Below are 16,074 nucleotides of genomic sequence, written 5' to 3'. Positions count from 1 at the left end.
TATGAAATGGGAACCTAACTAATGTTTTCTGTCATGTTCTCCTAGGGGTCTGAATTGATCTGGCTGCATCAGGTCGGCTAATCAGAGCATCAGGGCTCGGTGCATTTTCGTTCATGAGCTGCACATTCATTTGCCTAAACAGCCCACCCCTGCGGGCGACTCTCATCCGCCATCATCCCTATTTCTCTCCTCAGCTTCATTTTCCAAACTGCACCTCACAGGTGATAAACTATAAATTATTACCCCGGGTTCCTTTTTCCTTTCTTAGATTTAGATTTTAGTCTCCTTTAATGGTTCTACTTTCACTTTTCCGGTGTAGGTTAATCAGATTCATCTCGCTTGATACCTCTGGCCTGAATAATTCTGATGTTTTATATTCTACTATTAAATACAGCATGTTGAATGTAATATGGCATGGATATCCTTCATCAGGTGTAAGAGAAACTCTTTTATTACTAGATTGGAAGGGATATGTTTCAGTGAGTGTTGAGTTTATTTTTCCATATCCTTCCTGCATCATACGGTTTTTCTTTTTTTACTTTCTTCGTTTTGTGAATTATATTGACATTCTTCTAGTATTAAGCCATTATGAGGGGTGCCTGAGTGGCTCAGTCATTTAAGCGTCTGCCTTCAGCTCAGGTCATGATCCCAGGGTCCTGAGGTTGAGCCTGTGTCTGGCTCTCTGCTCAGTGGGGAGTCTGCTTCTTCCTCTCCTGCTCCCCCTGCCTGTGCTCTCTCTCTCTGTCAAATAAATGAATAAAATCTTTTTAAAAAAAGCCATTATGAGATGAACCAAATTTGATTATGATTACTTTTATACATTTATAGATTAATTTTGTAAATATTTTATTGAGTTCTGCATTATATTAATAGATAAGAACATCTATAATATCCTTTATTATGATATTCTTGTTCATTTTTTATATTAAAAATATATAATATATATAATATATTATATATATACATACATATATGCATTACATATATATGTATATATATACATTATATATATGTAATATGTATATATATAATATAATACAATATAAACTGTGAAGTTTTTCCAAGATGTACATTTTTTTTTAAAGATTTTATTTATTTATTTGACAGAGAGAGAGACAGCCAGCGAGAGAGGGAACACAAGCAGGGGGAGTGGGAGAGGAAGAAGCAGGCTCCTAGCGGAGAAGCCTGATGTGGGGCTCGATCCCAGAACACCGGGATCACACCCTGAGCCGAAGGCAGACACTCAACGACTGAGCCACCCAGGCGCCCCTAAGATGTACATTTTTAAGGCTGTATTTTTCCCTCTACAAAGTGCTTTCGTTGGGTCATGAGTTATGATTGGTACTAGTGCTTTTTATTGTCATTCATTTTTAAAAAACATTTAACTAATTAATTTTTTATAAAGAAACAGAGAGGGTGGGGCAGAGAGAGAAGGAGAGAATCTCGAGTAGACTCCATGCTGAGCACGGTGCCCAACACAGGGCTCAGTCCCATGACCCTTAGATCACGACCTGAGCCGAAACCAAGAGTCCGACGTTCAACCACCCAGCCACCCCTTATTGTTATTCATTTTCTACATGTTACCATTTTTAAATAATTCAGTGTCTTACTTGTTGAGGACACACCTAAATGCAAAGTTTGTGATCGTTGCTGGTATTATTTTGCCATCATTTTATTATTGACTTCATATGTGATTTCTAAAGAAGTTTGCATGATACTAATTCTCAGCACTGGTTAGGACCTCTTTCCAGTAAGTCATCGATTTTTTAAAATGCATATATGCTTCAACATTTTATTCTTCTCTTTCAGTTGACTGCAGGATTCAAATATGTCTATCTCTTAGACAAAGCTTAGGAATTCTATTGGCCAAATGTTTTCTATGCTTATTTATTTATTGTCTAATTAAACTATCATTTTCTGAAATGCATGTCCTAAAAATCTCCCCTCTTATACATTACGATGGCTAACGTTTTGGTGTATTATGGATGACAGATTCTACTCTACACTAGGAGGAAGGCAAAGGTTTTTGCTTTTTCCCAGCACTGGTAGGTGGGGTTTTTCTAATTCACTTTTTTTTTGTGGGCATGGCAGCCAGCCCTTCAAGTCGATTAAAATCCAAGTCCTAAGCTGCCCACACCCACGTTTTATCCTCTTGGGGTCATTCCAGTGTCAGTTCAGACTTATTTTTCTCATCTTATTTTATTTTTTTTTTAATATTTTATTTATTTGAGAGAGAGCATGAATGAGGGTGGGGAGGGGCAGAGGAAGAGGGAGAAGCAGGCTCCCTTCCCACTGAGCAGGGAGCCCATTGCAGAGCTCAATCCCAGGACCCCAAGATCATGACCTGAGCTCAAGGCAGACACAACCCACTGAGCCACCCAGGCGCCCCTATTTTTCTCCTCTTAAATTCCCTTTTTGGTTCTTACTATTGGAAGTTTTCCCTTCTTTTGACTTCAACTATTAATTACGTCTTTCCTTACAATCTTTTAGATTATTTCTATAATTTTTACAGTGGGATGGTGACCTTTGTGCATTACCATGCTCCCTGAAGCACATCGATATTTGGCTAAACTGTGTGCTATTTAATAAGCTCCCAGCACACATTGTATACAGAAATAGAATGTGTTTCTGATCTTCTGAAATTCAATCTTGTAAACCGTTGTAACCCTACCTGAATATGGTTACTTAACTTACAAAATTCTAATGCATCTTGCCAGGCTTTATTTGAGAATGTTTCTGTTTTAAAGTTAATGTCCCCATATTTAATTATCATGTTTGCTGCTATCAATCTGTTATTCTGTAAAAGTGGTGCTCCCCCTTCCCCCAAAAGTGGTGTCCCACATTTGAGGTGTTACTAGCTCTGCTTTTTCCATTTCTTCTTGAACATTTTTCTGCTCCTCATATCACCTCCTTCCCAAGCACTCAGTAGCTTCTGTTCCCTCCGTGTTCTCTCATCCTGAGCTCAGTGCAGCTTTGACTCAGCGGCTGGTTCCTGGGACTCCTTTCAGCCCTGTGTGCCTCCTCACGTTCAGACGTTCATAATCACAAGCTGCATATCTTTCTGAGAAGGAAACTAGCTGAATCTGACCACAGAATGAAAAAGAAGGAGGAGGAGGAGAAGAAGAAGAAGAAGAAGAAGAAGAAGAAGAAGAAGAAGAAGAAGAAGAAGAAGAAGAAGAAGAAGGAGAAGAGAGAAGTTATGCGATACAGCTACTCTGGGAGACAGTAAGGCTAGGGTTAGGGTTAGGGTTAGAGCAATAGGAGGAAAGGTGGTGGTTGGGATTGGGAAGAAAAATCCCACTTTCATCGAATGGAATAGCTTATGTGCAGCTCCCTAAGATAGTGTTCAATATAAAAATGTCCAAAAAATTGTGAGTTTTTTTGCTGGTGGGGGAGTGTCCCCCGAGGAAAGGTGGCATTCGTCTTGTTTCAAAATGTATTAGGCAAGGAAAAGGATTGGATCGTCCTTATTTAGTGACATTTTTCTCAAGATAGTTAGTGAACGTGTGCAGATGGCATAATAACATATGCCCATAGCAGAGGTATAACAGCACTGTCTACACCTGATGGACAAGATAGTCCCAGAAAGGGTCATTGGAAGTGAGAATATATATGGTGCCTTTCTTTGGAAAATAGCCAGAATCATTCCACTGTGACCTTATTTACTGTTTTCCTAGTGTTTTCAGTGGAAAAGGCCCAAATGATTTTGTTTTCTCTTGTAGTCATACCCGGGTAACTTGTGAAGTGCTTTCATAGGGCTGAGATTTAGGATCTTGGAAGCAGAACATTAGAAGTGAGATAAGCTTCATAAAAGCAGAGGCCTTGAACTGTCTACAGAGATGTAATTTCATAGCTACTCTAAGTGGGATTTCTATTCAAAGTGCTTCAGGGCAGTGTTACACTGTATGTGGCGGCACTTACTGGAAAGGTGTTAATGTTGCTGTTTCCACTGAATCCATCTCATCTTAAATGCTTCATGATTCTATACACAATGGTCTAATAGGACGTCAAGTGCCTCTTCATATCCGCTCTTCATTAGTGTTCAACATTTAGGCTTCCTTTTGTGCTTAGGCATCACCGTTTGAATACCCGCGGATTTTTCATTCTTTCCCTTGATTTCACTCTTGAAGGGAAGGATGAAGTGTAAAGGGAAAATACAAAGTTGGGTCTTTTCCACCCGGAGCGTACCTCTCCACACTTCTAGGAATACAATACAGAAGCCATAGCCATCTTCTTGCAGCTGTGCCTTTCTGAGAGCCACTTGAATGTTTCCAGGCTTGTTGGGATGGTGTTGGATTTTATTAATTGGGCATTTACACTGAAAGGGACGTTCCAGGATGGATCAGAGCTCTTCGTCACTGTGCGCATGGAGAAGAGGTCCCTGATGGTGGCCGTGGCCACGTTTGCCATGTCCACGTTTGGGACCCTGTCCCTTGCCTGTCAGCAGGAAGGCCTTGGTAGAGGAGTTGCCGTCCTCCGCTGCTGCGTGTCAGGCAGGTTTTCCTGCTGCTGTCTTTAAGAAGGGCTCCTGGCCTCGACGAGACACGGTGAGGTTTGGTGGTAGAAATATCCACCACCAGGCAGAGAACGAGGCCAGCACTTTGACCTCTGGTTTCACATGGGCCAGTGATTCACTTCTGACCTAAGCAGCCCATGTGGCCCCCTGACTCTGGTTCCCTCCTCTGGAAACTAGGAGGACCTACACTTGGTAAGTCTCCATTGTTTTAAAGGGAGGCTCTAGAATTTCCTGATTGCGAGCCAAGTACATCCTCAGAATATGACCTCTACTTGTCCCAGCAGCTATCTGTCAGATTCTCATATTGCACTTACAATTGTCAGGCACTGGTCTAAGTCCTGAACAAGGATGAAGTCACTCAATCCTCAGACGACACTGTAAGGAAGTACTGTTATCATCCCCGTGGCAGATGCCAGCTGGGATTCAGGCTCAGGCAGCCTGTCCTCAAGCCCTTGAACATCGCACCGTGTTGACATCTGTGACATCTACAGTGCATCCTTTTTCTGGGGGGCTTTGGGGAGGAGATTAAATCCTGTGTTTGGAGGAATCCTAGACATGCAAAGAACTGGCATTCAGGCATTCTGGTTCCTTCACTGAGAACGGCAGAGTCTATTTTATGAGCCTCATATTGAAAATCTTTCACGAAACTTGTATTTTATTCTGCATAAGGTTTATGAAAAAGCCGAGGCATCGACACAGGAGAAGAGCAAAGATACCTGGGGTCTCAGCTGCAATTAGAGCATGAGAGTGCATGTGCCTGATTACTGGTTTTGCTTATATGTAAATACAAGTCGCTGTGCTAAGCAAAAAATAATTGTAATAGATTCGTTGAATCATAATGCAGCCAAGTTTCACTTAGAGCTTTAAACTTGCAGATGAGGCTTTCCCTAGGGCTCCTGTCTGATTGTAGTTGCTGTGCCTGACCTACTTATCAGCTTTTCACAAGGTGGCTGAAAAGCCTCCCAGAATAGAGTCATACATGGAAAATCCTCCAGGAGTAACTCTCCATAACCGCTGATTCACTGGTCGGGTATTTGGGGGGTCATGCATCACATAAGGTAATCTCGTTCAGACTTGTAGTTTTCACGTAGGCACCAGTCGCAAAGTTAATTCTGAGTAACTAGACTTGACAGTGGAGTGACTAGAGGGTTTCAGATCCAGAGGCATTTTGTGTGCTAGAATTTGGTTAGGTGTGACTGAGCAAGTTAATGCGACAGAGCCCGGCACCACTTCTCGGGACTTTGGCTTTGACATAACCCAGTGTCATGCACTGAGAGTTTCCCCTTTGGTGATCAGCGTGTCCCTCCTCTAGTTGGGTTCATGGCAGGGATTGAAAGGAAATGATATTGGCCTTTAAAGAAAATACTCTGTCTTAAGAGGAGTCAAGCATTTGAGTCTGTGTTAGAACTGTCTGTCTCAGTCTGTACAAGTCATCTAGTGACTGGTGAAAAACCAAGTGGTAGGGAGAAGACTATTCTTGTCTGTGAACCTTAGAGATGTGACCTGGAACAGACATAACAGAATAAACTACCATCTTCTCAACTGTTGGAATATTAAGTCACTGGGAACTGGCAGTCCCATCCAGAATGGATTCAGGAAGCTCAAACCGACCCCAGGATTAGAACTAGAGTGGCCTTTCTGAAAGAACTTGGAAAGCCAATTGCAGTCAGCCCTCTGCAGTCCATGCATGTGAACAAGAGTAAAGAATGTGAAAAGTTATCAGCAAAAACCATACGTCTGTGTTTCTCTCCCAGACTCATACTCTTTACAGTTATTCAGGTCCAAGTACGTCACCTTTCTCTCCCATTGTCCTTTCCTTGTTTGCCCTCCCCACTTTCTCTATTTTGTTCCTGTCCCCCACCTCAGTGGCCTTCCCCGCTCTCTCTCTCTCTACTCCACTGCTTCATCACTGGGTTTGTGGACACACAGAGACCCCTGGGGTTTTGGTCCTAACTGACTGCCTCTCGCTCCTTACGAACTCCCTGTTTACTGTGCCATTACAGGACTTTTTCCCTTGGTTCCTCTTCTGTGGCCTGTCGAACGATGTTTAACTCCACTCTGGAGTTATTCTCTAGCACTGGGATGTCAGTGAGAGAAAGGGGAAGCAAGAAAGGCGAGAGGAAGATCTGGAGAGGTCTCTGATGAGCCTCACCTGCCTCGCCCCACTTTCATGGAACAATTCAGAGCAACCTCATCTTTCGGTCCCCATATCACAAGGTTGGCCTTCTGCTGCCCAGCTAAGTGATCTCGGTGCTTCGAGCCTTTCCTTAATGGCCCTGCTTCCCAACCTTTGCCTTCTTTTCACGGTGCTCTTCTCTTGTCCTACATAATACCTGTGGAGCCTAATTAAGAGCTCCATTTTTTCTTCTCTTTTCACATCCGGGCCTTGGGGAATCTATTTTATTATCTTCTATGCTAGCCAGTCTAGGAACAAACACCTCGTGCCTGAAGTTTCCATGAGGCACAAAGAGTGTATGTCTGTGGAGTTGGGGGAAGATGCTGGTAGGATGCTTAGTGCGCGCGGACGCAACAGCCGTGGAATTCCACATCGGGGGTTCATCTGTCGCTTCTTACCACAAAGCAGAGGGCCCCCGCCTGGCGCACCCATTCTTGTCCATCCTTCTCGGTACGTTCCTGTTCTGAATCTCGAGCATCCTTCATCCACGTGAGGTCTCTCCTTTTCACCCCCTGCAACTCCCCAGAACTCCGTGTTTTCCTGTGCTGCCTGGTCGAGCGTAGTCTCGGCTTTCTGAAGTGCTTTGTAACTGGCACTTCGGTGGTACGGAGCTCTTGTCTCCTGCAAGAGCCTTGAAGGGTTTGAAGTTGAACTTACCACACAGAAACCCGAGCAGTGGCCATGATGATAGGTTTTTGTATGAATCTCCCCTAAAAGACCCAATACGAAGGCTGGAAGAGCAAACTGTGTGCGCTCCTCCGAGAAAGGCAGAGACGTACAGACTCGCTGCAGTATTAACCTGGGGACGTGAACCACACGGGGTTCCCTCAGCAGCTGCCTTGCCTGTAGGACAAAGGAAGGTAAGAGTAAGAGGGAGAACACTAGCTCAGCCGCCCCCTTCTCGCTGTAAGTGACCTTGACTCAGCTGCCACCCCGGTTGTCCTCTCTGATGAATCTTTTCCTTCTTCTGCTTTCAGCTCGGGGACCTGCTTCAGAAGTTACAGTTCGTCATGACGTACGTGGCTCCTTGGCAGATGGCTTGGGGTTCTTCATTTCACGTGTTTGCTCAGCTCTTTGCCGTCCCTCGTATCCTTTGTGCTTCTATTTTCACCCGCGAGCTGAGACTCACATTTTTACGGATGCAAGCTTTTCATTGAACCCTGGCAATGAAAAGATTTGAAAGTCTTTAAGATTACATTTTAATGGGGATGTGGGGAGGCACTTTGGATTCCCCTCAGGCCACTTAGCCTTAAAAGATATTGCTTAATTTTGAGCTCTTCCTGCTTCCTAATGCATATCCAGGATTACTTTATTTTCCTCTGTTTCTTCTATTTCCCACGCCCAGATCTGCATTAAGATATCCTGTCTTTTAAATGGAACGTTACTGCTTAAATTCAGTTGACTTGTGCAAAAGAGTGTAAATCGATCTGCTATTATTAAACAGGGTGGATAGGGCTGATGGCTCTGATATACTATTATAGATTATCTAACACTATATTAGGATAGAGTTTGGTAATCACACACTTGAGTAATACTCAAAACTCAGAATTAGATACACATAGATTTACGCAAATTCTTCTGAAGATGAAAAACTAATAGACAGTTTTGTTTTCTAGCTGCTCTTAGCCAAGAAGCCTAGTTTTATTTTTCGTAGGTTCTTTTGGTTTCTTTGTCTGTTTTAAGTGTTTTTCCATAATGATAATTAGTTTTAATTTACCTCAAAACAAACTTGAGATGTTTCTTGCAGAGATCACTTTGACACAGCTAGCTTAATTGTGTGTGGGGTTTGTGCATAAGTGGAGAGAGAGAAAGAGAGATTAATAAAAAATACTCTTGAAATGAGAGATTAGACAGAAATATCCTTGACTCAGACCTAAAATTTGTCCTCAAAGGTTTTCCTTCCCACCTCATTCATACTTCCTAAACGTGTGCTTGCCACAGTATGTTTCAGGAACTACTTGTCAGGGAATCCATGGAGTAGCTTGTTAAATAATAAAATCCCTGACCCAGCACATACGTTTAAAATCACATTTCTGGGGGTGGATCCTAGAATGTTCATCTTCAAAAGCCTGCCCAGGATCCTTACCCACTGGCGTGTGTGACCCCCAGTTCTAGAACTTCCTTCTGTATGATGTCCACACAAGGCCTGTTAAGACGATTCATGAACAGTCTCTGGGACCCGAACTTCGTGTACAGGCATGGAAACATACATGGGATAATTGTTAAATGATAATATATTCTAGGCTTTTAAAAATGCCCTTCTCCAGACTCATTTGTTTGAAAGCCTATTTTAAAGCATACCAGTTGCTGGTCTTACAACGCACGTTGTTCCTTGCTCCTATTCTTAAACTGCATTGATATTTCTGAAGTGTTTCAAGGTTATTTGGCGGAACAAGCTAAGGAAAAAAAAATTTCCAAGAGTGTGAGCTCTTACACCATTTTTTCCCCTTTAACGGCAATCATTTGCTATACCAGTAATTTTGGTTTTTCTAAAGAGTCCTTAGAAACAGAAACAGTGAGCTGAACAAGCGGTGATTTTTATTTATTTCTGAAGTGTGTCTCAGGCATCCTATCTAGAGTTTAAAGCCCATTTATTAAATGAAAACTATTGGATAATGCAAATTTATGGTTGAGGAGTTGCACAAAGAATGTGAAACTTGAAGCTGTGATTCCCAGTTTTACCCTAACTCTGGGCCCATGCAGATCTGTCGCATTTCATATGCCTGTTTATGCCTTGTTAGGTGAGTTCAGTGATACTAATTACTCCTTGGGGTTCCACAGCTGAGTTAAGACCCTTCTGGGAGCCATAACTTTCAATTACCTGACCTGCTTGTGTGCTGAGGGTTCACGCACGAGCACTTCATATCTGACAATATCTCCTACAAGAATAAGCACGGCATTAGTATCTACCTCAGATTGCACACGGTGCATATTAAATCAAAGAGCTTTCTTGGTGGGTGGACTCATTCTCAAGAAATTGAACATTTGAGATGGAAATTTCGCTGGGCATTTGGTGCTGTGTTTTAGAACACTCAACTGATCCCCATGCTTTGTTCCTTAAACTGCCCCTGATAGTGACATCCACTTCCTCCCTTCTCCTAAGATACAGAGCCTTCAAAGTGACCGCGGAGTCTGACCACTGCAGTCGTGTGACAGCAGACAGGATCTGTCGCCCCTCTCCCTCTTATCCCAGGACACCTTCCCATCCTTGACTAGTTGTAAAGGTAGAGAGGTGTTATCTGGAAGCTAACGTTTATACCTTTCCCAATCTAATGAGATAAATAGTATAGAAAACCGGATATCTATGCCGTCAAGACAAAGCCGTGAGGTTCCTAAGCGCCAGGCCTGGATCTTGACTAATTTTGAAAAAATGTTAATTATTTTATCACTCTATTAAGCTGTGGGTTCAATCCTGGCATCAGGAAGGGACTAATTTGCTCCATTTTGGAACTGAATTAGCGATCAGGCCAGCGGGGCACTTTTTAGTAAATTGCTTTTTCCTGTACTAGCATGTTTTCTCCCTCGGTAGCCTCTCCTAGTTTCTGAGCTTGTAACCTCCAGGGACGGATGGGAATGCTTACCCTTTTACTATGTGTAGAGACCATGCAAGACCACTGTCTTCTAGTAATTACGCAGATGCAGCCAGATTCTCTCTGTTAAATGTGTATATTGGGAAGCCTGAAGAATCTCTCTTTGGAATGTCCTTTTGAGCTGCAGATGATTTGTTTTTAGCTTTAAGGACTGCATAGACGTTTTCATTTTAAATGTACGCTACGCAAGGTTTTGACAGAGTCACCCTGTCCCTGTGGGTAAGAAACGAAGAGGGCTCATGCGTGGGCTCTCATAGGAGTCCTTGTTTCTTGCTATTGCCTGAGCGGTTATGCCCACAGGCTTTCCTATTTGCCCTGAGCATGCTGTATTTCTTTATTGATCTTCCCCTAAATAAAATAACCTCTGAGGCACCTATGCACATCTGCTCTACCTCGGACCTGTTAAACTTTATTTCCTTTCCTACCACATCGAACTTTATTTACAGCCTTGCACTGCTTTCCTGACTTAACCTCTGGCTAACCGTTTCTGGCATTTAAAAAATGGATGATATAATGTTGGGGGAAATACTTAGAATCGAAAAGAAGAGCAGAGCCAGCCTCTCTAGCATCCTGCCCAGCCCCAGCTCCGTGTGACTTTGTCCTGGTTTTTCTGCAAACCCCCCAAAGCCTTCCGGCCCTCCTCCCATCGGAGAAATCCCCCTGTGGCTCTGCATTCTCACATATTTTTCAGTACCCATACTCCAGGACATCCCCCATGCAGTTCCCTTTTCTTCCCCAAGACAAGGGGCATGGTTAATTTGTCGTGTTTTGTGACCCAGGTATTTAGATATTTTCAGCTCTCCAATGAAGAGAAAACAGATGGGTGATAATAGATCTCCCAGCAGCTCATTGTTCTGTAGCTCTCTCTGGGAGCCGAGGTCATAATAAAAGGAATTGGATTTAAATTGTAGGACCATAGAGATGTTTTTGCTACCCAAACAGTTCAACGCCGGAATGGATTATTAATGGAGGATATGTCATTTCACTCCTGAAGTTGCTTGGAAGTAAATAGCAAGTTGGGAAAAAAAAAGAAAAAAGACACAGTTATTCCTGAGCAAAACTCTGAGCTTAAGTCTGTGAAAATACTTGGGGATGTGCCTGCGACAGTACAAGGTTCTCCTTTTCTGGATTTGTGTGTAAGCGGGCGGTGAGGTCCCCACGGCCACCCCTCCCCCAGCACATGGCTGAGAGTGTATGAAAGCATTTGGACGCTTGGGTCACTTCTATGTCCTGATTGGCAATGACACATAGAGTCTTCCTGTCTGTGGCAGGCATTCCTTTTTTACTTTGTGCCGAAATTTTTGGAACACAGGCTAAAGAAATAAGACCTCTATTTGTGCAGCGGTGAGAAAGCCCCCTTCCAGGAAGTGGGAAGATCAGCCCTGTAGGACATCAGATCAGACCTGTAGTGGGACGCTCTGAGCCGCCCCCCCCTCCCCCCCCCCCCCGCATACAGGGACATGGGACAAGGAACAATGTGCCTTTGTAAGCCCTGGACAGTCTGGCACCACACTGGCCTCGGCCACCTCAACCACGGGTCCCACCGTCACCCCTGCACCACGGGGACCTGTGAGATTGGCAGCTAGGAGCAGTCCTCCAACGATGGAGATGGAGAGAGACTGGGGAGGTGGAGAGAGACTGGGGAGGTACCAGCCCTCGTGACACTTTCCTCAGATATCTAGAGATCAATTCATTGGTCTGCATCCAAATATGGCAGCAGTACTAATTTTAATATTGGAAAATTGTTTCTGCTCAACCAGGGTGTGTAAACTGAGTCCCACCAGGAAGTCAGAAACCCATACAGAGTGCAACATGGCTGTGACTTCCTGTGTATACAGTTTTAGCTTTTAAAGCAGACATGACTTGAGCCCTCAGTGTTCGATATATCATAAAGAATATATTTTTTTGAATAGTGGGAAAAGATTCCTTGAGAAACGGAGATGCTACCTTCTCCCACAATGCTATTTATTTCTTCTAAAAAGTGTAATTTAATTTTAATTATTTATAAAGCTGCTTAATACTTCAGTAAATGTAGCACAGTGCAGTTTTGTTCTGCTAATGATCACCCCAGTAATAAAAAGAGACTGTTCTTTTCAAACCTTAGATATTAAATCTTTGCCATAAATCATCCTGAGACCGCTGGGATTTTTAAGAGAATCATTTGGTTTTCACGCTGGGGAAATGAGACCTAGCAGGACCCTACTGAAAGTTTTATGTTCCTGACTACGTCTGCAGAGACGTCAAGTACACGCCCTCCTTTCTTTCGCTCGCGAGAAAACAGCTTTCACATCGAGTCAAAATCGGAAATAATATTTCGATATAGAATAACACTGAAAAATGGTTTTTCCGCCTTAACTCAAAATTCTCAGATTCCGCCATGCTTTTCTTTCAGACGATTGTCACCTCCATCTTTTCTACTCCACTGAGCCCGTTCCTCGGCAGTGTCATTTTCATCACCTCCTATGTTAGGCCGGTGAAATTCTGGGAGAAAAACTACAAGTAAGATCCTCAAGTTGGTGCTAAGGTGCTTTGTTAAAATTCCTGCTTCCGGTTGCTCCTTGACCTTCCCTGGCAAGGCTCAAGTTCCTGCCCCCAGGGCTGGGGGCTGAGCATGCCCCCCCCCACCCCCAGCCTTTGGCTCCCTCCATTCCTCGCTCAGCATGGGGTGGGGGCTGCCAGGCTCCAGACTGCACAGGCCTGATTGCAGATTTGCTCTGGGTACTAGTCCGGGTTTCACTGGTCGTGCAGGAAAAATAGGTTTACTCACACTGCCCAGTCCTCGCAGGTGCTCTCGGAAAGGTTGTTGAGGGAGCCCACATGGCCCATTTGCTTGGCTGACTTTGCCGCTCGATGGCGTGTGTCCCCTCTCCGCAGTACCTTCTGTGAGTCTGCAGAATACACGTGTCGCGTGCGAGTGTGCACGCTTCACAGCCCAGCATAAAGGAGAACACCAGGGTTTCTGCAGCGCCGTTAAACTTGTGGAAGATGATTTATGTATTTTCTTGACTGTGTGGACGGGCCGGTCGTAAATTTCCTGCAGCAAACAGGGATGGAGTGGGGGAGGTTACTTCTTAAGGGAAGGCGTGAAGGTGGAGTCATCGTCCACTAAGTAATTTTCCAGAACTCCTCATGGCTGGGGGGGGGAGGGATTGAGGGGAAGGAGCTGCGAACAGGTGCTGGAGGAGAATGCTGGTGAGCTGGCCCATCTTCAGCAGGGGCAGAGGAGGCGGGCTTCTACTCCAGAACTCCTCCCCTACCTTACAGCCATACCTGTGCCGAGCCCCATAAACCCCCGTCCACCCTCAACAATGCGTCTGCGTTTTGCACAACTCTGGCCCTTTATGTCTTATACAGGACACCAATCACTAGGAGGTCTGTGGTTTCTGTGTCTCCCCTTAGATGGTTCCTGCGACCCTAAAATGCACACCCTTGTGGGACAGGCAGTAGAGGGGTAGTGATTAAAACTCAGCCTGGGGTGCCTGCCCGCCTGGGCTCACATCTCACTTCTACCACTTAACGCTGGTGACCTCAGTCCTCCCCTCCTCTTCTGTAAAATGGGGGCAAAATGAGGGGACCTGCTTCACAGACGTGCCGTGAGGAGAAAATGGGTTAATACACAGAAAGTCCGTGTGATCCCACGCTGCTGTGATCCGTCTCTGACTGCCCTGCATAGAAGTCCCCGTCCCCCTTGCCCCACGCTGACAGGTGTTTACCGTGACTATGTCCAGCGCATCCAGCAAGCTCACATTTAGGGGTGCCCTGGGTGAGAACTAATCGAACCTGACCCTCCCTGTGGGGCCAGTGCTGGAGGCCGGGAAGCAGTGGGGAGCCCCTCTGGGTTCCTGGCAGGTTCCTCATGTTCAAGAGAGGTGGGTTTTTTGCAGTGTAACATGTACCTGTGTGAAATTTTGCACAGAAGCGGGAGTCCTCTTTTGTGTTTGTTTAAAGAGATAGCGTGCGTATTTACAGAGCCAGAGAGTAAAAGAAAATGACAGGCACTGGCTTGTTACTTTAAGTTTCTTTAGGGGAAGACAATTTGAGGTATCTTTTTGGAGCTCTGAAACCATATTTACATTTGTAAATAAGAGGACCTGCAATGCCTTTGCTCTTTACAGGAAAGTGCGAGATAGTTTCAACTCTATTGTTAGTACAAAAGATTCCTTTTTGTCTCTTAGTCTCAGATAAGTTAGGAGCCAGTCTTTCTGGCCTGGAATCTGACATAAGCAAGATGCATCCCCATTTTCAGCTTCCTGACCGGAAGGGGGAAAGGACAAGCTCTGTGGGGAGCTCATTGCAGGGCCGCATCCTAACACCCGCGCGGAGCAAGGTGCTTCTGCGGTTCTGTGTTTGCTGAGTTCCTTCACTTGCAGGATTCAGTGTGGTGCTTGAACTGTCGGCTTTTGTGGGTTACTTACAAGTGTGGGCCTCTGGAGCGGGGTTCCCATTTCCTTACTCAGTATCACAAATCATTGACTCTGTTGTGAGCCATCATGTCCCCAGTTTAGCGCTGCTAGGTATGGGAGGGGTCTACCTCCTCTCGCCTGGCTGTGGGTGGGGAGGGGTCTGCAGGCACGTATAAGGCTGTCCAGCCTTTACGAGGTCTCTCGAAGGAGCCAAGTTGGAGAAAATGTTCAGTCCTGTTGGGGGAAAAGTGCCTGATGCAAAACCCAGGCTTGTCACCTGTGTTAAGCATCAGAATATGGAGCCCTGTGCCTGGCTGCTTGAAAGATCAGTGATGCAATTCAGGACAGTAAGAGGTGGGTAAGGAAATGGCAGGAAATCTCATCTGGATCCCTGCAAAAGTTCTGGAAAGCTCATTGTATCTAAAACTGTTGGTTTTTATTTCAAATGCTAATGACTGCTCACTTTCTTCTTCTATTTAATTGTAATGAATTTAAATTTCAATAGCCACATGTGTCTAGAGGCTACCTCACTGGACAACACAGAGATAGACCCTCCTCAGTCTTAATCTCAATTTCCAGCTTATTTCCCAAGATGTTCTGCGTACCTCACAGATTGTGGATTTTTCATCCCAAAACTTGCCTTGGGCTGTGCCCTTCACCTAAGTGTCCTCCCTTCCTGCGACCTCCCCATTTCCCATCCATCCACACCCACCCAGATTCCACCTCTTGATGTAGGAGTGGTAAGGTTGAGGAAGGCCTTTGGGATAAGAGGTAGTCTAGCAGCTGCCTTTGGAAGATAAATTTGCCTTGTGGCCATCAGCAAATTCTACCCAGGATTGGCATAGACTGTACTTACCTCCAAGTCTGGACCTCTTTCTTTTTCATCTTGTGTCCCCAAGGGGCTGTGCACATAGTAGATGTTCTCTATTTCTTAAATGGATCGAGTCCCACAATATTGTGTAAAACGGAAAGGAAATCCTCATCTGGGTCTTATTTGCCGGTGTTAGAAAGTTCACTGTTAAACTAATGTTCTCTTGGCTAATAGCGGCTTAAAAATCTGTCTTGATGAGCTCTGCCCGGGGTCTCCACTTAAATCACAGGCAAGGACAACAAATGTACTGTTATAATAGTGCTTTGTGTGTATAAATCCACTTATGTCAGGGTATTTTAAAAGCTTTAGAAACACATTCTGATATTATGATATATCACCCTGATCTTTATATATAAACAATCACTAAATAACCAAACTTCGTCGTTAACGTGAAACAAATGTTTAGGCTAGAAAGTATTGACTTGTGTTTTTGGTTATCTCGGCAAATATCTTGGTCCTAAAGTAGTTGACTGTCTTCAGCCCTAATGAATGAAAAGTTCCATTAATAATGAGTTTGT

At 44.4% G+C, this 16,074-nt stretch overlaps 1 protein-coding gene across 1 annotated transcript in view; it reads left to right on the top strand.

Moving 5' to 3' along the window:
* The window catches only part of LOC113259021 (pecanex-like protein 2), a 261,570-nt gene that overhangs the window by 169,771 nt on the left and 75,725 nt on the right, over positions 1-16,074 (top strand). The window contains exons 22-23 of the mRNA XM_057308828.1: positions 7,670-7,778; positions 12,652-12,781. Of these exons, the coding sequence (XP_057164811.1) occupies positions 7,670-7,778; positions 12,652-12,781 (239 nt within the window). The remainder of the gene's footprint in view (positions 1-7,669; positions 7,779-12,651; positions 12,782-16,074) is intronic.

The sequence above is a fragment of the Ursus arctos genome, unplaced genomic scaffold (genome assembly GCF_023065955.2).
Source record: "Ursus arctos isolate Adak ecotype North America unplaced genomic scaffold, UrsArc2.0 scaffold_7, whole genome shotgun sequence".
Classification (NCBI taxonomy): domain Eukaryota; kingdom Metazoa; phylum Chordata; class Mammalia; order Carnivora; family Ursidae; genus Ursus; species Ursus arctos.
Note: the sequence above shows the minus strand (reverse complement) of the source record. Positions and strands in the feature narration are given on the sequence as shown.